This window comes from Vipera berus (assembly GCF_964194415.1).
Source record: "Vipera berus genome assembly, chromosome: 2".
NCBI classification, from domain to species: Eukaryota; Metazoa; Chordata; class Lepidosauria; order Squamata; family Viperidae; genus Vipera; species Vipera berus.
The window spans coordinates 123540458-123565868 of NC_138203.1; the positions used below are offsets into that span (position 1 = coordinate 123540458).

At 41.5% G+C, this 25411-nt stretch overlaps 1 protein-coding gene across 1 annotated transcript in view; it reads right to left on the reverse strand.

The window, feature by feature from the left end:
• Positions 1-25373, reverse strand: part of HUWE1 (HECT, UBA and WWE domain containing E3 ubiquitin protein ligase 1) — a 104842-nt gene extending 79469 nt beyond the window's left edge. Inside the window, exons 1-3 of the mRNA XM_081320365.1 lie at positions 25253-25373; positions 23183-23325; positions 908-978 (exon numbers count right to left, since the gene is read on the reverse strand). Coding sequence (XP_081176491.1) covers positions 908-952 — 45 coding nt within the window. The 5' untranslated portion in view covers positions 953-978; positions 23183-23325; positions 25253-25373. The remainder of the gene's footprint in view (positions 1-907; positions 979-23182; positions 23326-25252) is intronic.
• Positions 25374-25411: the final 38 nt, after the last annotated feature.

Genomic DNA, 25411 nt, shown 5'->3' on the forward strand with positions numbered 1-25411 from the left:
AGCATTTACCGGTCATCCTAAATGACCACAAGGGAAAAAAAATATTCATAAGGGTTCCCCAAAGACACTGAATATCAGTTCTTATAATGAATGGTTCAGTGTTACTGCTAACTGATCCATCCTAGAGGAAGGTAGGCCTGTGTGACATTTCAGAGAAATCTTTGCTTAAAAGAACCTTCAGAAGAAACATTTCCTCAAACCTGTTTTGCAAACGAAGATTCCTCCTCTCAACCTTTTCCCCATTATAGCTACAGTGCACCTGTGTGGAAGATGGCTAGCCCAAATCCCCCTTGGCAAGTACGAGGGTTCTCTCAGTTGACTCATGTGTGAGATTCCAGGGACCACTGCAGGAGACTGTAAAACCAAGTCTCTCTGGGTCACTTGAAGGGGCGCCAAGCCTGGACAGCTACATCAGAGGGTATGGATTTCTCTAATATAGTTAGGTCTTCCAAGCTACGTGACTTCAATAAACACTGTAAGGAACCCTACAACCAACCAGCCTGGAAGCACTTCAACCAATACTAGAGACAAAGAGTAAGAGGAGCCTTGGAGCAAAGGGATTCATGGCTTTTGAAATTACTTCATCAAGATAGATGTAGTATATGGCAAGTCAAGCGGGCTTATCTTAAAGGCAGTTTATTTCTAACACACTGAAACAAGTGGGGAAAAAATCTATGTTTTCTAAGGAACTTGTAATAAAGAAGTGATTAGCTATAAGCTGCATATAGTCACCCCTTGGTGAGATGGGCAGCATACAAATTTAATAAATGAAAAAGTACATAGCCCAGGGTCTTACCAAGTTACTAGTCAAACGTCTTCCTTTAATCTCATTCTACTATGCCATGTACATATTAAAGCTGCGCACTGCTTCTATGAGGAACTCAAAATGATAAAAGATGGTACTTACAGCCTCAGTGGGCGTTTTCTTCAGCTTAGTTCGGTCTACTTTCATTTTTATTAGTTTTCCACTTTCCAATCCTGCTTGATCAATCAAAGAGAGTTGGCTATCAGTGACAATATTTCAAATGGTTTAAAAGCAGTAGGTATATAATAGAACAAAAATTATTTGGGAAAAAAAATCTACAAAATTAGATCAATGTTTCCTGAACTGAAAACAATCAGAAATGTGTATTGCAATGCCACAGTATGTTGTGCATTCTGGGAAACGAAGTTGCCAAGATTGGGAAATGTTGGTATAGAGGCAGTTCTGGATGAGTTCAAGGGACAAAACAAACTGCCAAGGATTATAATTTCTGTGCCTAGCTTTCAAGATTTTTTTTTGAAAACTGTAAGCTCAAATGCTACAAACTAAAATGGCAGTCTTTAATGTCATAGTTACTACCAAGAATGCCTGAGTTCTAGAGACACACCTAAAAAAAAATACTAGGTGATTGCAGCTTCTTACTTTTGCTGCTTGATCAGCAATCCAACAGAGATGAAAATAAAAAAACCAATAGTAAGCATTCTAAGGAAAAAAGAGATGTGATAATGTGCACCCTGAGAGCTTAAAGGATAGTTTTGTATATACTTGCATGTGCATGTACCTAATATTTCCCCTCACCTTTACAATCTGTGAGCTTGTTCTGATGTGATGTGCATTTGCCTGAATGTTTCGCCAGATATTTGGGGTGTGAACTGTGCTTGATTTTCATTAGCTTATTTGGGCGTAGTTCAATGCAAAAAAACAATGGTGTTTTTCCCCCTTTTCTTTTTTCATATGGATATATGGTACGTCTGGAACTTTTAGCATGTATATTTCTGTAACACGGCCAATTTACATTCTGTGAAGCTGTCATTTAAGAGGAAAAATCTGAAAAATCGACATTTTGTTGCAAACTATGGATCCCATGGTAGTCATGATGAGTATAAATACCACACTCCACAGAAAAACACTTTAAATTTCAAGTGGGTTCACAGACTCCCCCAAGTCAGCACTGTTCTACTTCCTCTGCAGCTTTCCTTATTGTTTCTTTATACTTGCAACATTTACTTTTACTAAGACACATGCTAGTGTGCTAAAATTAGTAGCATCTTTTGCAACTATTGTAACAAATTTCATTAAATGCTTTTAACTTATGCCTTTTAATAGATTTCTTCCTAAAATGCTACAACCTACAGGGAAGTTTCTAACCAGGTTCTGGATATTCATTGAGCTGCAAGTTCATATCACTTATCTTCCCCACCCCCACCCCCAAAAAAGTGAACTCAGTCTCCCATTCTGCAACAATATTTTCTATTTAAAAAAAAAACAAAAGTCTGACCTTAAAGGTAAAGGTAAAGGTTCCCCCGCACATGCGTGCTAGTCGTTTCCAACTCTAGGGGCCGGTGCTCATCTCCGTTTCAAAGCCGAAGAGCCAGCGCTTGTCCAAGGACGTCTCCGTGGTCATGTGGCCGGCATGACTAGACGCCAAAGGCGCACGGAACGCTGTTACCTTCCCACCGGAGTGGTCCCTATTTTTCTACTTGCATTTTTACGTGCTTTCGAACTGCTAGGTTGGCAGAAGCTGGGACGAGTAACAGGCGCTCACTCTGTTACGCGGCACTCGGGATTCGACCCGCCAAACTGCCGACCTTCTGATCGACAAGCTCAGCGTCCTAACCCACTGAGCCACCGGGTCCCGCAGTCTGACCTTACTCATTAAAAAAAATCTTAAGGGGATAGTGCTAATAGGCACATTTAGGAGGAACAAGAAAACACACCAAGCTGGGAAAAGGGTATACCGTATATACTTGAGTATAAGCCGACTCGAGTATAAGCCGAGACCCCTAATTTTACCCCCAAAAACTGGAAAAAAGTTATTGACTCGAGTATAAGCCGAGTATAAGTATAAGCTTGGCCCCTTCTTAGCAACATACCTATCTATATTCTGTGCCACCACGAGCCGCTCGTTGACTCTGGCAGCATCCCGGAGCTGGCTCGGCCGCGGTTCGCAGGGTCCGCTCATCAGGCTGCCAGGCTTCCTGGCAGCACATCCCGCAGGGAAGGTCTGCTAGGGAGGCGGCAGTCAAGCGTTGTTTCCCTCCTCGTGCGTGTGTGTGTGTGTGTGTGTGTGTGTGTGTGTGTGTTTGTGTGTGTGTGAGACCTGCGGGAACGGCTGGTAGAGGTGGCGGCAGTCCGGCGTTTCCCCCCCTCATGCATGCGTGCGTGTGTGTGTGTCAGACCTGCGGGAATGGCTGGTAAGGAAGCGGCGTCCCCCCCCCTCCTTTGTGTCAGGCCCACGGGGCTTGACACACAGAGAAACGCAAATGCCGGACTGCCACCACCTTTACTAGCCATTCCTGCGGGTCTGACACACACACACACACACACACACACACACACACACACACATACACGAGGGGGAGAAACAACGCTGGACTGCCGCCACCTCTGCCAGCCCTGCAAGCCTCTGCTTGCAGGGCTGGAAGAGGTGGCGGCAGTCCAGCGTTGTTTCTCCCCCTCGTGCGTGCGTGTGTGTGTGTCAGACCCACGGGAATGGCTGGTAGGGAAGCGGCATTCCAGCATTCCCCCCCCCTTCCTGTGTGTCGAGCCCACAGAGAAACGCAAATGCGGGACTGCCGCCACCTTTACTAGCCATTCCTGCGGGTCTGACACACACACACACACACGCCGCCGGGCTCGGCTCCTCGGCAGGAGGGGCAGCCCCCGCCGCGCCCCCCTCCCCTCCCGGCCCGCAGCGCCGCGCCGCTGCCGCCGCTTCCTCCAGGCAAGTCGGGGGGGGGGCTTGCGGGGCAGGCAGGGCGGGAGGGCGGCCGCGCAGCTCAGCGCCGCCCCGAAGCCACAGCCAGCCGCCGCCGCCCGCGTCCCGGCGGAGAGAGCCTGCCCTGCGGAGCGCGCTCGCTCGCTCGCCTGCTGCCTCGCCCGAGACCAGCGGCGCCACCCCGAAGCCACAGCCAGCCGCCGCCGCCCGCATCCCGGCGGAGCCTGCCCTGCGGAGCACGCTCGCTCGCCCGGGACCAGCGGCGCCGCCCCGAAGCCACAGCCAGCCGCCGACGCCCGCATCCCAGCGGAGCCTGCCCTGCGGAGCACGCTCGCTCGCCCGGGACCAGCGGCGCCGCCCCGAAGCCACAGCCAGCCGCCGCCGCCCGCATCCCGGCGGAGAGAGCCTGCCCTGCGGAGCGCGCTCGCTCGCTCGCCCGCTGCCTCGCCCAGGCTTCGGGGCGGCGCCGCTGGTCCCGGGCGAGGCAGCGGGCGAGTGAGCGAGCGCGCTCCGCAGGGCAGGCTCTCTCCGCCAGGATGCGGGCGGCGGCAGCTGGCTGTGGCTTCGGGGCGGCGCTGAGCTGCGCGGCCGCCCTCCCGCCCTGCCTGCCCCCTGGCCGGTGCCTTCGCCCCGCAAGCCCCCCCGACTTGCCCGGAGGAAGCGGCGGCGGGGCGCTGCGGGCCGGGAGGGGAGGGGGGCGCGGCGGGGGCTGCCCCTCCTGCCGAGGAGCCGAGCCCGGCGGCGTGTGTGTGTGTGTGTGTGTGTGTGTGTGTGTGTGTGTGTGTGTCAGACCCGCAGGAATGGCTAGTAAAGGTGGCGGCAGTCCGGCATTTGCGTTTCTCTGTGTGTCAAGCCCCGTGGGCTCGACACACAGGAAGGGGGGGAATGCCGGAATGCCGCTTCCCTACCAGCCATTCCCGTGGGTCTGACACACACACACGCACGCACGAGGGGGAGAAACAACGCTGGACTGCCGCCACCTCTACCAGCTCTGCAAGGCTCTGCCGCTCCCTTCTCTCAGCAGCCTGGCCCGAACGAAGGGACAGTTCTTTTTTTTGTTCACTGGAGTATAAGCCGAAGTGGATTTTTTCAGCCCAAAAAGTGGGCTGAAAAATTCGGCTTATACTCAAGTATATACGGTACTTTAATATATCAAAGTAACAATCTAAACAAAGGAAAGTTAAGCCCAAACCACTCAGTATTCTCAGTTTGATTCTACAGGCATTTTCCCCTCTGGATCATAATATTAGTTCTAACTGGAGAAAATATGCTGGGACATCTATTATTGCTAACAATGGTCATCATCATTTGGTGACCTATACATAGCAAATCAGATTAAATTAGGAAGAATGTTTCTGAAAAATGAAAACATTTTTTTCAAAGTTTGATAAATTAAGTTACAATATACCAGGAGCAGGCAATCTGACACTTCTAAGTCCATCATCGCACACCTAATGACATCAAAATTCAGTGGCAAACTACAATTTTTTGTTAGACTTGTTCTGTTTTTTATCCAGAAAAATGCTTGGATTTAGATTTAGAACGTTTAATTCCCACTCTGCAAGTATAAAGAAACTGAAAAAGCAGTCTGCTCTTATAACTTTCTGAGGCCAGAATAATTTTTTTTTAAAAAAAGGGGTGGGGGAATATGACTCCTGGTTAAAGAAGCTTCCTCTTCCCGCTACATATAACATTTTCTAAAACAAACCTTTAAAAAACCCCCCAAAAAACAATCATCTATACTTGGCACTATACAGCTCAGACTGACTTCACCAAACCACTTCAACACTCAATAACTAAAGCTCAAAATAACCTGGAAATAAATGAAAGAACTCCAGGGTTTAGGAAAAGCTAAGAAAGAGAAGAGAGACTGCAGGACATCTTACAACTTCATGGAATAAGGATTGTCCTGACTTCTTCAGCTGAAAACTAGGAGGGGGGGGAGGAATTACTTCTTCTAGTTAAAATTATCCCTTGAGGCTTCTGAGTAACTTCACACTGAAAAGAAATTTCTGCAATAATAACTCTTCCATCACTCCCAGCACAATCTAAAAAGCACCACCGATTCTAAAGAATTGTCTGCCTTATTAAATGGAGCAGAAAAAGGCAAAACTTCTAACCCTGATAGTGGAGTGAGGTAGATCAACCTTGAGGTGGCCTGGAAACCCAGCAAGATAAACAACTCTACCCTGGTTCAGTCCACTATCTTGTATCCATATGTTTTGACTCTTTTCTCATCTACTCAACTAAATAAACCTAGAAATAATTTATTTTCAAACAAGAGGAAATCTAGGAGTTGCCCTCTAATCCAGATCTATTTTCAACTAGATGGTAGGAAGAGTGTTTCAGTGTCTTGTAGTATTTGCAGCTCTGTATATTTCTGTTTCCTCTGCAATACCCAATCCGTTTTCTACCACATGAGTATGCATACAGATTTAGAAAAGAAACAGAACACCAGAGGAGTAGTAAGCAACAGCAAGAACAAAAACCCACTGCATTAAAAGGGCAAAAGAAAACCATATTTCCCACCCTACCCATTCCATAACTGTGGACCTCGAGTAGAGAGTGCCTCCTAAATGTATTTTCCCTGGATCAAGCAAGGAATTCTGCTGTTAAAGGATCCATAGAGAGAGCTTGTCTCTCAAATAGTCCCCAGTGTCTTGCTGAGGTCTGACTGTTAGTTTATCCAATAAATCCAGGCAGTCACCAGGAGTCAAAACACATACATCCTCTAGTCTGATTTCATTTACTCTGTCCAACAATCATGCCTCTTTTTCTGCCTCCTACATACATTCCTTACCATTGAGTGTTCTTAGGTCAGCCATATTTTATTTCTAACTATAGAAGTCACATTACAGAGGCCTAATTTGTTTGTAAACTGAAACAATGTAAAGAGAAGAATCCAGCATTGCTCATTTGTAATATAAATACAAAGGAAATATACAATGTAAACAAAATTCAAATAATTGTTAAAATGCTAATCAAAATGTAAAATGTCAATAAATAAAAACCCAGTATGTTCTGGATTCAAAGTTCTAGACAATCCACCCCCTGTAGTTTTCCCAACTTCAAATGCATTACCTTCTAAAACAGATATTTCAGTCTTAACTAGGCTTATGTTACAGTCCAGTTTCCCAAATTCAGCAATTTGGAGAAAGATATGTTTCCACTGTTACTACCATATCTCCAACATGAAGAATCACTACTGCCGATTAAGGTGTCATACTTCTGTTTATTAACCCACACTTTGGAGATAATAAACACAATTAACTCTCCAGTTTCTGAAAGTCTGATTTTCTCAATCATGATCTTTCAATGTCGACCAAGCTGAGATGGAATACCTCTGAAATGGAAACAGCTATAATGGGGAGATTCACAATATGTACTATATCCAATGTCACATGAAAACGCCAGCAATATTATCAAGACCTGTTTATACTTCTACTACACTCCATCTTTTATTCTTTCTAATCTTTGCCTCCTGCTGCCTGCAACTGCTTTTAAAGCCTTGTCGGCCAATTCCCGCTCATGAAAACAGTTACCTCATGTTTTAGGCATTTGGACTGTATTTATTTTTCTGACTGCTTTTGACTATTTAAAGTTTTCCTTCATTTGAGAGTAGTAGTTTGTCCCCACTTTCAGAAATCAATTCTATCAATATGCAATGAGACAGGCTCTTCACCAAACAGTGAAATAATTGTCAGAAACACACCTTCCTATTGCATCATATAACACATGGTAAGAATTAACTCTACATTCCATTCTTGTAGATTTTCTCAACCCTACCACTTCTATTTCAGCAACTGACCCCTGCTAAAGTGAAACATAAATGTCATTATTTGGAAAGGAATGTGCTCCATTATAATTCAAAGATCCATAGAAGTAGCAGATGTAACAGACAGATCTTAATTAATGTTCACCACAAAATAGTATGTGGCTCTAAACAATAGGCTACATATTTGCTTCATTCTATAACACAGTAAAATTACACAGTTCAATTCTTTAGTAAGTAGGCATTTTTTTTCCTTTTCTCTAGCCCATTTGGAATTTATTGACCAAATCATTTCCTGCAACATTGTACATTTACTAGGGATTAATTCTCATTTAACAGAATAGAATTTGCATGTAGGATGAATGGATTAAACTACGATAGGGCAATCCTAAGCATGTTAGCCTAAAGTTTGTCATATTCAATAGGAGGTACTGCTAATTTTGGTTAACTAAGACTTATTATGTACATTTTAGTGACAAGGGCATAAAGTGATGGTATTGTGAATGGAAGCTATTTTTAACCTCTCTCTCTCTCTCTCTCTGGCAGAATAAATATTTTCTGGACAATTAATGTTTATTAAATATATTTGCCATTCAATACAGGTCAACTTACATTCACAAAATATAACATTAAAACAAACAAAACATAATATTAAAATTGGGCAGTGAGATGTCACAGATTTTTTATCAAAGCACAAAGCTTAATGCCCAATATCAAAAAGTCAAATATACCTCTCTCTAGTTGTCACCCAATTCAGCTCTGATGGCAGAGAAACCAAAGGAAAATCTCCAATTATCATCTCATTGGAAGGGCAGGAAAGGAATAAGGTGGAGCAAAGCTCTCAGGTTAACAGTAAATATTTTGCCATTACTTCCAATACAGAATAGTTTAACCTTGGTGGAGCAGTAGGCTAATGCCTCCTTAAGTAACACCAGCTGCCTGCAATTAGTGCAGGTTCGCATCCCACCAGGCTCAAGGTTGACTCAGCCTTCCATCCTTCCGAGGTAGGTAAAATGAGGACCCAGATTGTTGGGGGCAATTAAGCTGACTTTGTAATAATGCCGCTTGGGGTGTGTGTGAAAGCCCTAATAAGCAGGCATATACATAGAATGAAGGCTACTGCTAAGCTTGTAAGCCGCCCTGAGTCTTCGGAGAAGGGCGGGATATAAATGGAATTAAAATAAATAAATAAATAAATAAAACAACCAATCATATTGAAAACTGCACAAAACTCCAGGAAATAGGACATGTTGCACTCCTGGCTATCAACATAAATTATCTACTAAGATGATCAAGAGTCTTTATGCCAAAGGCAGTTCTGAAATGAATCAAGGTAAGATACAAGCAAGGCTGGAATTAAACACACACTATAATTCATTGAAATTGGGGTTCCCGCCCCCCTCCCCATAGTGGGTATAAGCAAATAACCAATAACAGTAACTGGTCTTTATGTAGCTCAAGGACTACAATAAAGAGACATGACTATACCTGTACTTAAGAAACCAGAATGTTCTTTTTTTTAAGAATGGCCCACAAAAAAAAACTTCTGAAAAGGGAATTGAGATTATTCACTCTCATAGATTTACTGATCATTCATCACAAGGCATACCATCTACGACAGCCATTATTTATATTCTTGCATTTTTCCATACATTTTGTTTTTACATCTGGATTGTTTAATATATAAGCAAGTTTCAAACATACATTATTGTCTAAAACATTTATATCCTGCTCTTCAACTGGAAAAGTGCTCAGAATTCCTTATAAAAATACTTAACTGTACCAGATGGGCAGATAACTGGAGATAAACAATGCCTCAAAGGGACTTTCCTAGTAATAAAAGTTACTAGGGAAAAAGTTTAAATAACACAAGAATTCAGGCAAGCATTGCCTGATAAGAAATGTATATGTAAGCAAATCAAAGCAATTAACATTGTTCTATTTCTCCTGCTGTTTCAACGTAAGGAAAAGAAAGTCTGTGTTTTCTCAGGTAGGCCAGTCAGCACCTGTAGGTTGCATAGGAAATGACTACTAATTTTCTAATCAATTGGAAAACCAACTCTAACCCCACTGATGCCTCACAACCATTTCATGAATTTCTAGCTTTGTTCAAAAGCACCCACTGCCAATAGTTTAAAACTTCAATTCCTGTCTTCCCATCCAAATCTTTTTTACAGAATGGCAAACTGCTGAACTCATCATTTACCTGTAAACAGCACGACACAGCTGCAGCACTTTTCACCACAGCACTTCCTACTACAGAATTTATTGTCTAAAATAATGAATTATGCTTTTACCAGGATATAAGTTCTGTTCTGACATATCAGTCTTTCTGGATACCCATATTAGAAAACCACCTAGTAACATGGCAGGCTGTGTCATTATCTAGATGACAAATAACTATGAGAAACAGTTTCGACATTCTTTTTTCAGCATATGCACATATGTCTATACCTCACCAGTCGTCATTAACTAGATATTTGTTGTAAGCTAAAGTGGTGCTCAGAGATAGGTGAGCTTATACAGTTATTACATGCTGGAGTAAAGCAGAGAAAGTGATTATGTTCTGATCCAACAGTTACTTGCATCAGGAGTTCAAAAATAAATAATCTCAAATTCTCATTAGAATAAACCGGTGCAGAAAGAAACTGGCTCATTTTTGGTAACAGGAGTGTATAAGTTAGAATGTCCCTTTCATTCTTGACTGGGAGATTCTAAAATTAACGTATATACTTGAGTATAAGCCGACTCGAATATAAGCCGAGACCCCTAATTTTACCCCCCAAAAATGGAAAAAGTTAGTGACTCGAGTATAAGCCGAGGCTGGGAAATGCAGCAGCTCACCTTATGCTCCTCTCCAGAGATCTTCCCTCAGCAGCGGCCGGCAAAGTAGCTCGCACGCGAAACAAGCCTGGCAGAGGAGCCGGAGCGGCGAGCAGAGGCGCCCGGCCCAGATCCTGCAAGGCCCGGCCGAGACGCGCCCCCAGCAGCGGAGCTGCTCCGGCTCCTCTGCCGGGCTTGTTTTGCATGTGAGCTACTTTGCCTGACGCTGCTGGGGTCGCGTCTCGGCCGGGGCCTTGCAGGATCCGGCCCGGGCGCCTCTGCTCGCCCTCAGCAGCACCTGGCCCGGAATCACATGCGAAACAAGCCCGGCAGAGGAGCCGGAGCGGCGAGCAAAGACGCCCGCCCGGATCCTGCAAGGCCCCGGCCGAGACGCACCCCCAGCAACGGAGCCGCTCCGGCTCCTCTGCCGGGCTTGTTTTGCATGTGAGCTACTTTGCCTGACGCTGAGAAGACCCGCTTGGGCACTCGGGTTGGTGTCAGTCTCCGCAGGCCCTTCTCGTTTCCAGGAACGTCAAGCGTGCTTGGCTCCCCACCCCCACGGCAGGGCAGGGCAGGGCAGAGACTTGCTCGCCCTTCTGACGGCCCTGAAGAGAAACGAAGGGCTTGCAAACTCCCCGCGAGAAGCTGGGCGAAGTGCGCGGCTGGGCGAGTGTGTGCCTGCGCGCGTATTTACGAAAGAAACGCTCCGAGAGTTCTTCTTTCTCCGCCCCCTTGGGGGGAACTCTAGCGACTGCTGTAGCCGCGCTTCTCTTCTCGGCTCCGAAAATAGGGATTTCTACTCTCTCTCTCTCTCTCTCTCCCCTCCCCACCCCGCATTCTCCTGCCTCTTCGATTGCGAAGGGTGCGCTGGTTTCTTCCTCCTTCCTCCCCCCCTCCCCTCCCCTCCCCGATTGTCAGGTGTGGCTTCGACTTTAGTTTTTGCCTACGGTGCTAGGGAGTTGCCAGTGGTGGGATCGTTTTCGTGTGTGTGTGTGTTTCTTTCTTATTCCTCCCTTCTCTGGTGGTTGGAAAGGCGTGTGACGCGCTTCGACAACAACTCTGCTGGCTCTCTCGGTGGGAACCTCCCATCCTCTATATACCCCCATTTCGGCTGCTTCGCAAACTGCTTCCTCCACCCCACCTCACCCATCTTTTTCCAAACATTTTGTTTGCACCTCTGGGCCAAGCACGCAACTCCGAAAACGATCCCACCACTGGCAACTCCCTAGCACCGTAGGCAAAAACTAAAGTCGAAGCCACACCTGACAATCGGGGAGGGGAGGGGAGGGGGGGAGGAAGGAGGAAGAAACCAGCGCACCCTTCGCCCTTTTATTGTCGCAATCGAAGAGGCAGGAGAAAGCGGGGTGGGGAGGGGAGAGAGAGAGAGAGAGAGAGAGTAGAAATCCCTATTTTCGGAGCCGAGAAGAGAAGCGCGGCTACAGCAGTCGCTAGAGTTCCCCCCAAGGGGGCGGAGAAAGAAGAACTCTCGGAGCGTTTCTTTCGTAAATACGCGCGCAGGCACACACTCGCCCAGCCGCGCACTTCGCCCAGCTTCTCGCGGGGAGTTTGCAAGCCCTTCGTTTCTCTTCAGGGCCGTCAGAAGGGCGAGCAAGTCTCTGCCCTGCCCTGCCCTGCCGTGGGGGTGGGGAGCCAAGCGCGCTTGACGTTCCTGGAAACGAGAAGGGCCTGCGGAGACTGACACCAACCCGAGTGCCCAAGCGGGTCTTCTCAGCGTCAGGCAAAGTAGCTCACATGCAAAACAAGCCCGGCAGAGGAGCCGGAGCGGCTCCGTTGCTGGGGGTGCGTCTCGGCCGGGGCCTTGCAGGATCTGGGCGGGCGTCTTTGCTCGCCGCTCCGGCTCCTCTGCCGGGCTTGTTTCGCATGTGATTCCGGGCCAGGTGCTGCTGAGGGCGAGCAGAGGCGCCCGGGCGACCCCAGCAGCGTCAGGCAAAGTAGCTCGGCCGCGCGCAAGTCCTCGGTAAGTTCTTTTTTTTTGTTCACTGGAGTATAAGCCGAAGTGGATTTTTTCAGCCCAAAAAAGTGGGCTGAAAAATTCGGCTTATACTCAAGTATATACGGTAATTCTTATCCTTCTAAACAATTCTGGCCTACCTTCCAAAGGAGATCTCAATTCCTGACTTTAGTCACCATGTTGTCATACTGGAAAGATGAACAAGCTGACCAAAGGTAGGTCAGGCAAGATTAGCCTGCAGGTCTGCAGTATGTGCAGACTTGTCATTCATGATTCCAATCTTCTTTGCTCATTCAGGCAGAATAAGCAACATCCAATATGCAGGGGTGATAGTAAGTTTTTATTATCATTACTAAGGTAACATGCATTAAAATGTAAATATAAACCTGCAACATATACAGTATCACATTTCATGAGCCTTATATCCTAAAATTATTTATTTCAGTTGCTAAGGAGTACCGGGGTATTACAGTGATATACAATTGTAGAGTGTTTGTTTGCAATTTTAGGTTGCTTTTTGGTGGGAAGGGTTTTTTTTAAAAGAAATTAAAGCCTATTGGAACTAGAATACCTATTTTATTTGATCTGCCCCTCAAAACTGTTCCACTACTCGTTTAGTTTCCTAGTGAATTTTGGGTGGCTTAGAAGCTGCAAAAAAGGGGGCTGAGAGCCTCATCATAGTCTGTAAGTCAAAGGTTGACCACCATACATTTGATATGTACCTCTTCAGAAAATTTAAAAAGTGCTGATCGATATACAGAAGCTGCAAGTTAAGCAGGATATGTTACTTGACCATGTGAGTCAGTCAGACATCCCAAGTGTTTATTACCCCTGTGCTTATGAATTTGCATCAGTCTTTGGGGAGGTATGACTTCTATCACATAAAGCAAAGGCGTACTCTTCAGCCCCACCCATTCCTGAAAGCAAGAATGTTTTAAAAGAAAGAAGTTGCTGGGACTGAACAAAGCTACATTATCTTCCAATAGTTCTGACAAATAGCTAGAATTACTCCTGGAGGACAGGAAAGGTGTGGGAAAAGCAACATAAAACTCTGCTTTAGGATTCAGGTTATATTTAACAAACAGATCAATGTTTTAGGTATAAATGTGTTACATTTTAATTTCTTTTATCAATGTGTGCCCAAGTTCTAACATTGATTATATGTACCATTCTTTTATACATTAAATTATGCATGAGGATATTTCCTCTCATTCAAATCCCTTGTAAGCTGTAACACCCAGGAGCCTGTGAGAATTTATTTATTTGTATCCTGGCTTTATTATTTTTACAAATAACTCGAGGTGATGAACATACCTAACACACCATCCTCTTCTTTTCCCCACAATAAACCTGTGAAGTCCGTTGGACTGAGAGAATGAGTGACTGGCTCAAAGTTATCTCATTGGCTTTCATGGCTAAGGCAAGTCTTAAAACTGTAATTGATTACCACAGAACTGTGGTCTGTTGGATTTAGCTTAATCAATTTGCCAGCTGCTAACAGTTTTTTGAGAGGGGATGTTTGAGATCACCAGCAACTAATTTATAAGCTCAGCACCATTGTTATATGTATAGGGGGGAAGGGGTCTGTCTTAGGTTTGTATGCAAGCCCACCTATTATAGTTTAGTAATATGTATGAACAAAGAACCAATAGCTTGCTCGCTCACCAAAACATGTTTTTAAAACACTGATTTAGTCACAATTATGTATTATAGTTTCACACAACCTGTGCAAATTTGGTAGATAACATAGGGAAAGTGAATGGTAAACTGAATAAATATAATAAGGTAATTTCATCAGTTAGCAATACAATACCAGAAAAGGTTAATTACTAGAACTGCATAGTGAGGACTCTCCTATGCAGGGATTCATATCTGCACCAGAAAATTCTAATGAACCTACTCAAATAATATTAAGAGGCTATCTGCACATCTGTTACATTACAATTCACAGAACTCAAATATCAGAATGTAGATCATTCATTTCATTAAGTTTTGACAATTATGTGTAATCTATAAATACCGAATTAGAGAATAATAATTCTGGAAAAGCCTATCCCTAGTGGTTCAAAGTGGTTCAAATTCACATGCAACTAAAAAGCAGAACATCAGCACCATCCAGAAACAGCTCTTTTCTTTCATTTTCCTCTTTAATCCATTTGCTCCAAAATGTAGGTGAATAGACATTTCTCATACTTGAAGCATCCCAGTCAGATAAACAAAGTTTCTGTAACACAACATATTTTATTATCTACCTCAATATAACTTAGTAAAGATTTCTGCTGATTTGTAATCTCTTTCGATAACTGGAATTCTGAGACAAATTACCCCGATATCTGCTAGTCATAACATATTTAATATGAACTTTGATCTAATTACTATCCCTTCTCTCCCCGCCCTGTCCCAATTAACATCCTATAAACTAGCAGGCCATTTATTTCTCTGGAATAGGATAGAAGTATTAAATTAATACGTTTCAGAAGCCTTCTCCAAATAGTCCTCTCCAGATAAGTTACAGCACCCTTGTCTCAAGCCTTGGTGGAGCAGTGGGCTAATGCCTCCTTAAGTAACACCAGCTGCCTGCAATTAGTGCAGGTTCGCATCCCACCAGGCTCAAGGTTGACTCAGCCTTCCATCCTTCCGAGGTAGGTAAAATGAGGACCCAGATTGTTGGGGGCAATTAAGCTGACTTTGTAATAATGCCGCTTGGGGGTGTGTGAAAGCCCTAATAAGCAGGCATATACATAGAATGAAGGCTACTGCTAAGCTTGTAAGCCTCCCTGAGTCTTCGGAGAAGGGCGGGATATAAATGGGATTAAAATAAATAAAAAATAAAAAAGCCGCTATGCTTAAAGTCCAACTTAAATGAAAGTATCATGCTGGAAAAGATGGTTCCATTCCATGCTTGAAATATTAAATGTAACTGTAAAGGTTCAGACTGATTTGCCCAATATGACAATGTCTTAGGTATGCTAGATTACAATTCCCATAATTCCCAGAAAACTAATCCATTGGTTATATTGATTAGAAGTAATGTCACTTGTAGTTTTTGGATGCAATTCAACATGTTGGAGGGTACTTGTTTAGTCAAATAGTCATTTAATGACTTTATCTCCCACTTTTCCATTTAAGTAAGTACTATCACATAATTTTGAGAAGCTAGTGTCCATCTCAACTAAATTTTCATGTCAAAGAAAATGTCAATACACAGTTTCTGTGAACTTTGACAAAATACATTATTAACCCAATATTCAACAATCACAGACAAAACTAAGACTCATATTTTTGGTATATATCAAGGCATATTAATAGATAATTGCTGCCAAACATGCCCAAAGACAAAGTCATCTTCATGAAATAACACTACATCTTAAAGAAATTTAACATTCTAAATTTAATCTGCCCAGAAGAAATTGCATTCAAAATAAATAGTTAATGGAGCTATGCACAAACCATCGCTCTTAATTATATCATATCAGACAGTTCAGGACTGAGTAGAGTCAATGGAAGCTCTTATCTCCAAACTTAAACAAAATTTTATTCTGTCACTTTTTTACCAAGACACATTGCCTTGATTGAGTGAACTGGCTCACCAAATTCCATCTCATCTACAAACAGGCATGATTCCAAAACTTTACTATTTAGTAATGGAGGCTTCTTCATGCCTAAACATTTAGTTTTCTTTCAAATAGAATGAATTATTTCAATTCTACTTTCCAGCTACATTAACCTGTATTAACAAATGACAAGGTGACATATTGGGGAAACACTGCTGTTCAACCTACTAACAGCTTTTAATCTCTTCTGAAAGACTATCCAAACACCATGAAGCAGTTGGGAAGTTACACTGAATACTCTCCCAGCATCGGAAATCCATTGAAGATGAAAAACTAGGCAAAGATATTATTCTTCGTTATTTTAATGAATAAGATTGGATAACTCCAGGAAGAATAGACAAAATACAAACACATCCATTGCCTTCTTATAGCTGCATATGATGCAGTCTCAAGAGAAATAAACTCCAAGTTTTTTCTTTATTATATTTTAACATTTGTCTTAAAAAAAATCAAAATCACACATTCATCCTTGAAGGGTCAAAGCTAGTCAGATAAGCATACAGCACCAACACTGGAAATCCCAGAAGACCAGTGTGTCTTGACAGACTTCCTCTCAGGTCCATATTAAGTGAGCTGCTTAGTCACTGTTTAGTGTTTAAATTTCATTTTTGCAACAGGACACACCAAATCCCTATAAATATTGCTTGACAGGTACCAAGTTACAACTACAAGATAGAGAGTATGCTTCCAGCACTTTAACATCACTGTAGTAGCTCAGTTACAGAAGCAAATAGTAGCAACAGTTATAAACATTTGACAGCAGAACACTAAGAGGCTAAATTTATTTAACATGTGCTACATCAGGGGTGTCAAACTGCCGGCCCGTGGGCCAGATGCGTCATGCTGAAACCATGGCCACCCCATTGCCAGCAATGGAAAAAAAGTTGTGATACATCACAACACATCACATGATGTTGCGAGTTTGACACTCCTGTGCTACATTATTCTTTCATGAACAGAGGCCAATCATATGAAGCATCCAGGAGTGTAAATAATTAACATAAGCAGCCTGCTAATTTGAACAAAATATTTATTCAAACAGATGTATATTCAAATTATAGATTCTTTACATTCTATATAATTAGAATATTAAAAAGCTCTTGCCATTTCAATGAGTTCTACTTTCAGTAGTCACTTTTTAGATTTGTTCTTCCTTCCAAGGAATCCCTAAATAGAAACTAAATACATTGCAAAAGATTTGGCAGTACATTCAACTATGCTGGGGACTAACTAGGCTTTCAGAGTATTAGTACTGCTCCACATGAGTGCAGCCTAAAACACATTGAGTAACTAATGGATAAATGGACAAGCTGTCTTCTAAGGGTTTCTGTGTTCTTTTAAGAGAACTACAGACAAACTTCCACAAAAACCACATGGACTTTCAGAACAGACTGTTTGAAAAACTATTACTCTATTAACCTACAACTGAGTTGTAGGTTCTTGATGCAAAAACAATTACAGTACAAATATCTCTACTATGCTTGGAGGAACACAAATAAATTCCTTTAAGTGTATAACATATTTTTTTTATTTTATTTTTTATTTTATTTTAATTCCATTTATATCCCGCCCTTCTCCGAAGACTCAGGGCGGCTTACAAGCTTAGCAGTAGCCTTCATTCTATGTATATGCCTGCTTATTAGGGCTTTCACACACACCCCCAAGCGGCATTATTACAAAGTCAGCTTAATTGCCCCCAACAATCTGGGTCCTCATTTTACCTACCTGGGAAGGATGGAAGGCTGAGTCAACCTTGAGCCTGGTGGGACTCGACCCTGCACTAATTGCAGGCAGCTGGTGTTACTTAATGAGGCATTAGCCCACTGCTCCACCAAGGCTCTGCTACAGTTAATACAAACTGCCTGAATATTGAAGCAAAGAGGCAAACTGATTAATATTTATAGTATGTATATCTTTTAAAGTTGTACAACACATGTTTACCTCAAAACTCAACTAAATTTAAAGAGGTTTAGTTCCAAGTAGATATATACTACATAATTTTGACTCAATAGATTTTTTTTGTTAATTCCTCTGTTTTTGCCACCACATATGGCTGTTTTGTGAATTTTGAGTTAATAAAATTGAAGACTGATATGTTTTAGAAGAGGAATGGTAGGGAATTTTGGAAGTGAATTCCTAAAACATCTGGAAGGAATCAGATTAGAAAGACAAAGCTCAAAATATCATAGCCACCCATTTTAGAATTTTCATGTAAATTTAATCTTATATTCACATATTAATTCTAAAATCTGATACAATCCAGCTATGTGATACAATTCATAAAGATTCTGCTTATTACTTCACCTCAAGTCCTTGTTTTGTTAATTGTTATGAGAATCTATACTAAGTATTTTAAGAGTTTCCTATATAAATATGAAAGCAAATTACTCAATAAAATAAATAAAATATACAAGCAGAAATATCTCAATAACAGAACATAAAGATTTTGCATGATATTAATAGAGTCCAGATGAGAATCTTGAAAGAAAATTCCATAAATAGTGTAATGGAAAGCAAGAATATTTCCTCCACAATTAATAGTTATCTTAGGTGACAAGGGACATTTTAGGAGGACATCTGAGAACTATTTCAAAACACAGGCAAGACCCTTCATCTCAAGCCATGTAGTGTCAAAAGTACTACACTGAACTGCTCTCAGAAACAGTCCAGGAACCCATAAAGTTCTGTAAACTTCAGTAAACCGAATCAGAGCCAGTCTATAACTAGGAGTTGCATTTTGGATGAACTGAAACTTCAGCAATCTTCTGTGGCAGATCATATAAAACCTACAATATTGCAATATTCTACAACCAGAATGTAGCAAGTGCAATATAAATATTAGAAGACATCTATAAAATCAAAGCACATGAAGGAGCCCCAAATTGTTCTTTAGCTAACTTTCCATAATCTCTTAAGAAACATGTTTCAGTGGCCTTTTAGTAAAACACATGTTTTACAGTACAGTAGTTATTGGGTTCAAACAGTTAGTAAACTGAAAGATTAATATAATAGTCGGTATTCAGAATTTCAATAGGCATGTTTTGGAACTAAAAATATGCAACAAACACTACCTAACAGTATCCCATCTTCCCATTTATTTAAAAAAATAAATAGATGTGTTAAATGTTGCAGACTGGAGCAATTGCTATTATTCAGAACAGAGCAATCACACCTTTCCTTTGGTACTCAAAACCTACACATGGACTTAGCCGGTTTTATTCTACTTTCAGAGTCTGACAGAATTTTGTCCAAACAAAATGTCTTGGCCCTGTATCAATCTTCTGAAGGCCCAAAATTATACACATGGCCCCATTTGATCAGATTACAGGGGTGTCAAACTCAATTTCATTGAGGGCCGCATCAGCATTGCAGTTGCCCTCAGGGGGCCGGGTGGGTATGGCCAGGGTGGGCGTGGCCTACTGGGTGGGCGTGGCTAGAGTGTGTACGGCCTACTGGGTGGGCGTGGCCAGCTCTACATCGTTTGCATCAAGGGTGCCTATGGGGGCCTGGGCAGGAGTGGGACAGATCTGAGGGTCTCTGGCAGAAGGAGGGTCTCTGGGCCAGGGCCAAGGCAGTGGGGGCCGTTCCCTCACTGTTTCCAGGATGGCTTCGCGGGCTGCATGAAACCACTTCACGGGCCGGATCTGGCCCCCGGGCCTTGTGTTTGACATGTCTGGATTACTAAATGTCATTAATCTTCTATTCAAAGTATACCATTAAGACTTGCCTTCCTTTGAACAAAATGGAAGAAAATGAGCTCAAATAAGGAAAAGAGCCATACTGATTATTGTAAACTGCAAAACGTCCCCAAACAGAAAGACAATTATCTCTGAAATCAGTATCAGGCTGTTTGAATATGACTGTACGGGATAGCATAACAGCAATGTTAATTCTGAGTGGCCAGATGTTCTTACATGCTTCAATTGATTTTAAAATTTGTTCTGTAAATGAAGAGGCTATGCTCCCTTTAGTATAACATTATACTCTTAAACATCCCAACAAATGGTCATCTTAAAATTATGTAAAAACAATGGAAAATGGTGAACCTATTACAAGGGTACTTCAAAGAGATGTCTGAGCTAATCTTCTCACTCTGACCATTTGTTTGCAAGTCTGCAAGTCACTCAGACAACCAAATGTGTTAAGCTGGTCAACAAGTATATCAGGTTTTAGCAACTCTACTGTTATGACACATCAAATTAAAAGTCTCAGAGTAAGAGCAGGATTGCCTCTGAAAGTCTTATTTACAAGCCAAACAACCGTTTATGTAGTTTACTTCAATGTAGGTTTCATTAAATATACAAGAACCAAATTAATTTCCTCACTGAAATTACAGAAAGGCTGATATTTATATTCACTGTAGAAATGCCAGTTCCTGCATTTGGGTATTATTTCTATTATAAAATATTTTGCAATAGGAAGTAAGAAAGAAACATTAAGCTCTGAAATTTTTAGAAAATGCCATTGTATAGATGGGAACTCAGGTAAGTTAGCATGCTATTTTAGGAATACAGAACAAAGTATCTCACCATGTAGCATATTTCTAGCTTGAAATACGGCAAATATATAGCATGAAAAGTATGGGGCAAAATATTCTGGATTTGTAAGCAGTTATTTATTAGAATGGCTATAAAGATTACCCATCTGTCAGATAAGCAGGAAGGAAAACTATCTTTTCAAAGTTACAGGAGTAAAATTGAGCCAGAAGGTGTTACTTTTTTGCAGTGATGAAACATTTATTCATTTGAATAAATTTATTATTCAAGATACAAAACTGAATGCTAGACATCACAATAGGCATGTTTGCTTTAATGCTTACAGGTGATCAAATAAACCATTTCTAAACATTCTTCAATAGCAATATACCCAGCTGAACATATCCTAGGGTGAAATTGACAAATAGTAACAAGTTAAATGATGCAGTGTGTAGCCCCAAGTGAACTGACAGCTACAGCTCAGAAATTTAGAATATATTTTTTTCTTTCAAAGCAAGAGCAGGGTTTTTATTATGTGCTCCTACGCACTTCAAATGAGGAATACCTTAAGGGTGGGCATAGATAATATCTGTTACTTTTATGCACAAGAATCAAATGCTGAAAAAGAAACATACGTTGAGATTAATTACAGTTTTTACAATTGTTTTATCTTCAGTTTGATAAATCGGGGCTTTACCATTTTTTCTGAGAATGATACACTATCCAATAGCCTTACATTTGATCTAATTTTAGCCCCGTGATTGCTGATAAATTACAAAATTATACACGTTCTATTTACTAAAATAGTAATATTTTATACAACTCCTTTAATGAATATATTTGTACTTTGTAAACTACCTAAAATTAAAATATGAACTTGGCAATCTGATTTGTATACTTTTATCATGAGCTCACAAATTTACTATTATTTTGAGATAATGCCTCTGCCCAATCACATCCATCTGTCACATTGGTCCAGTAGGAAGAGTATGTTGTGGGTCCTAGTCCATGAAAAAATGTCATCTGACGGGACCCAGGAAGAGAACCTTTTCTGCTCTGGCACCTACTCTTTGGAAGATCATTCCACCTGAGAACAGATTGCCCTTGACCTCGTTGGCCTTCTGGAAGGGCAAAATAAAATAAAATAAAATGCTGCATTGTTATGGAAACTGAGCTCTCCTACAGACCATGGCTTTTTAAAATAGTTGCTATTCTTTTTATGTATTTAAATTATTTTTAATATTATGGTGTGGGTGATTTTCTTGCATTTTCTTTTTAGCTTTGTACATGGCTCAATCATATATGTGAGATGGGCACCTGTATAAACTATAAAATAAAGTGGCTTTGTGCAAACTTTCATCCTTGCTTCTCTACAAGCATTCGTTTAAAAACTGTACAACAATCACTTTTAATATTCAAGCATACATTATGCTATGTCTATTATTGCAAGGTAACAAAACATATTTTACAATATATGATTTGAGGATGGTATCAACAGAATACCTTCTAATGATGTCAATATGTCTATTTCAGCTGAAGAATTATAGATAACAGTAAGGAAATGGAACAAATATATAAAAAGTGACATGATTTTCACATGATGCAACCATTGGCATAAAGCTTGTTTCTATTCATAATATACAATTAACCCTGAACTGACCAAACAAAGCAGTTGTGTTCTTAAACATTAATACCTTGATTCCCAGATGTCGTAAGTATCATAAGGGGATTAATAATACATGTAATTCTTGAAAGATGGGAGCATGGAAAACAAATTATCATTATCAGTTGGCTGTAATGTTCTACTCACAAATATCAATTTAGTAGAAATAAAATTGGTTAAATACATAAAAAAGCAAGAAAACCTGATTGCAAAAATCCAACTATTGTTTCCAAGTTGCTTATTAAAAAATCAAGTACAATGATAATCCAATATTTCCAAACAGGAATAGCAGGGAAAATTCAGTATCACCTCAATATTGTAAATATTGAAATGAGAGATACAGAATTTGAACCTCAAATACAACACTAATTTTCTAATGGTATTTATTAGTCAAGATAGCCAAGAAAGAAATGAAGAGCTTTATATACTAGCCAGTTTCCTATAGAATTTAAAAATATAAAAATTGATACATGATAGCCTCAATTATTATGTATTAACTGCCCAACTCTACTGGACTCTGGATGGCATACAAACCTAGTAAAAACATAAAAGCAGTTAAAGACATTGAATCAACTAGACTATAATCCAAAGCAAAGGCCATTGAACAAATGAACTTCAACAGCAAGCCTGGGACCAAAGCTAGATTTTCAAAGATTTCCAGAATACCAGGAGAGAGAAAGAGCACCATTCTTATCTCTAGAAAGATGCTGTTACAAAGGGTGGGAACCATAACAGAGAAGGCACACTTCCTAGGTCCCACAAGATGACAATGCTTAATGGAGAGCTGGAATGCACCCATTCTGCTGGAATTTACCGGGCAGGCAGAAACAATTGGAGACAAATAGTTTCCCAGATATCCAGGTTCTACGCTGTACAGGGCTTGCTGATGTAGCAAAAAAAAAATCATTTACAGCAGATAGTCTTAGCACTTCAGATGCTAAGACTACCCTAATGGTCAGGAATATTATGAAAATTGCCCATCTGTTACATACACATCCCCCAATACACACAAGAAATAAACAGTAACAAATGTATACAAACAGGTAAGGGTCAAAAACACTTAAGCAAGTCATTGCCTGAAAATCAATAACTTTGAGATATTTCATGGAGTCACTGTTTTGAAGGAAAACAAGCATTGCCCAATAGAAACTTCTGTACTAACCTGGAATCACAGCCAATCCATACTTGGCCTGGTCTGATATTCAAGTCACTTTTCTGCCACCTTTGCCTTACCGTAGCCAGACCAAGGTAATACTTCCTGGTTTCTCAGTCAGTCTAATCCACTTATGTCAGATTATTCAAGACCTGCAATAGATACAAATTCCAGCTTCATGCATATCATGTTAAAAGAACAGATATTTTCTAAAAAGGTTTTCATTCTAGCTACTATATTCCAAATGATTTGTCTTCCTTAACCTATCTTCTTAGCTATTAATTTTTTTAGATGACTAAAGTTAGATGCTTAATATTTCTGATATAATCAAAATATTTAATAGACTTATATCATACAGAAGTTAAAATCCTTCTTATTATTTTCCCCCACAACAATCCTATGAGGTAGACTGAATGGAGACTGAACCTTCATGGCTGAGTGCCCTAGAACCTGGCTCTCTCCACTTCTTCTCCAGGACCTTAACCACTACATAATATTGGCTCTCAAGTCCTGTTGAGTTCACAAAGTAGCCCATAAATCATGCCAATCATCTCATGTGTAATTATTTTGTTTACCATCAAATACAGAATAAGCATCCTACATTCTTCTAGCCAACACAAACAGGGCAGACTAAGAGATGCTACAGACTCAGCACATTGCATCATTTAGATTTTATGCAATGGAGACCTAACAAAAATGACAAAACAAGCTTTCGGAATTAATATTTACTTCTACAATACTAAGATATAGCATTTTTTTAAAAAAATATTATTACCAACTCTAGTCCATTCTTGAAGTTAATCTAAAAAGCCAGACTTTGGAGAAATAAATTTCATCTTAAATATCTCAGCAAAAATGAGTAATTAAACAGCCATGTACACAAAAATATCCAGCTAAGAAATCTGCCAGTAAATCAATTGTGCATTTTCCCACCCTGCTTTTCATTTTAATATGCTACAACCATAGCATAAAAGTTGTTCAGGTTTGGTTTTCTCCAACTGAAGAGTTAGAAAAGCATACATATGAAACCTCTTTGGGACACAATTCTTTATCTAACATAGCTTACAAAAAGACACTCAAGAGAAATTTAAAATGATGAGTTACATAAGAAATGTTTGAGCTTGCTATTTAGAATAAACTAAGTATACCACCATCTATTATGAAGGAAAGACCAGATTCCAAGCACCACTCTGGAATCATTTTGGAGAGATATTTACAACAAATATAAGCAGGCTTACAAAAGTAGACCTATAGACAAAGGCATCCTTTCATTACATACACAACCCCAAAACCAAGAAAACGTAATTCTGCACACTTCTGAGGGAAAGCTAATACGGGGGGGGGGGAGGCGGGGAGAATCAAGGAAGACATCTAAGGACTATGAAACCAGGCTCTAAGAAAACGATAAAGATTAACTATAGAGATTTAAAAAATATATATCCATACCAATGTAAGAATGGCTCCCAATAGTCTCCTCCAACCAAAGAGAAGCAGCAACTTTCACGAGGCCACTGCAATATCCTGACGTGAAATAGCGCAACTGTTTCAATCCGTAATTTTCACCTACGGTTATTACCTCAACTGTATTCTTTTTTTTTTAATACGATTGCCTGGGTTTGAGGTGGGACCCTGAACGAAGTACGCGGGCTCACAAGCCTGACGCGTCGACCGACCGCCTTAGCTTCTAGCGGAGTACGTCGCGTTTTACCCAAAAGGTGAGGAAAAAGCCCGAGGGGGACGGGCTAGCGTGACTCTCCGGGACTCACGTGCCTCCTTTTGCGGGTGATGCGCGAGCGAGATATAGGGGAAGTACTATCTCCAAGGAACAGAGACGAAGTACTTCGTAAATTGCTAGCGCCCATTCCCACCCGAAGGATGACCTGAGGCAAAACCACCACTTCCCGACTTCAATCACCACCACCACCCCTTCATCTCCAGGGGAAAGCCAGGGCCCATTGTCCCGCCTCAGCAAACATCCCATTTCTCCCCCCATCTTCCCTCTTTCCCTTCGGCTACAGCCTCCGCTCTTGCCCACCTTCGCGGATCCCATGCGCCCCTCCACCCCCGCTGCACGGATACCTGCTCCGGGGAAGAAATGGAGGGGGTGTCAATGCCGTACCCCCTTGCCTCCCGCCGCCGCCATCTTAACAGCAGTCCCTGAGCCTCAGCCCCGGTTAAATCACGCGAGAACTCACCACCTGGTAGAGAGCGAAGAAGAGACGCGAGAATTGAGGGAAG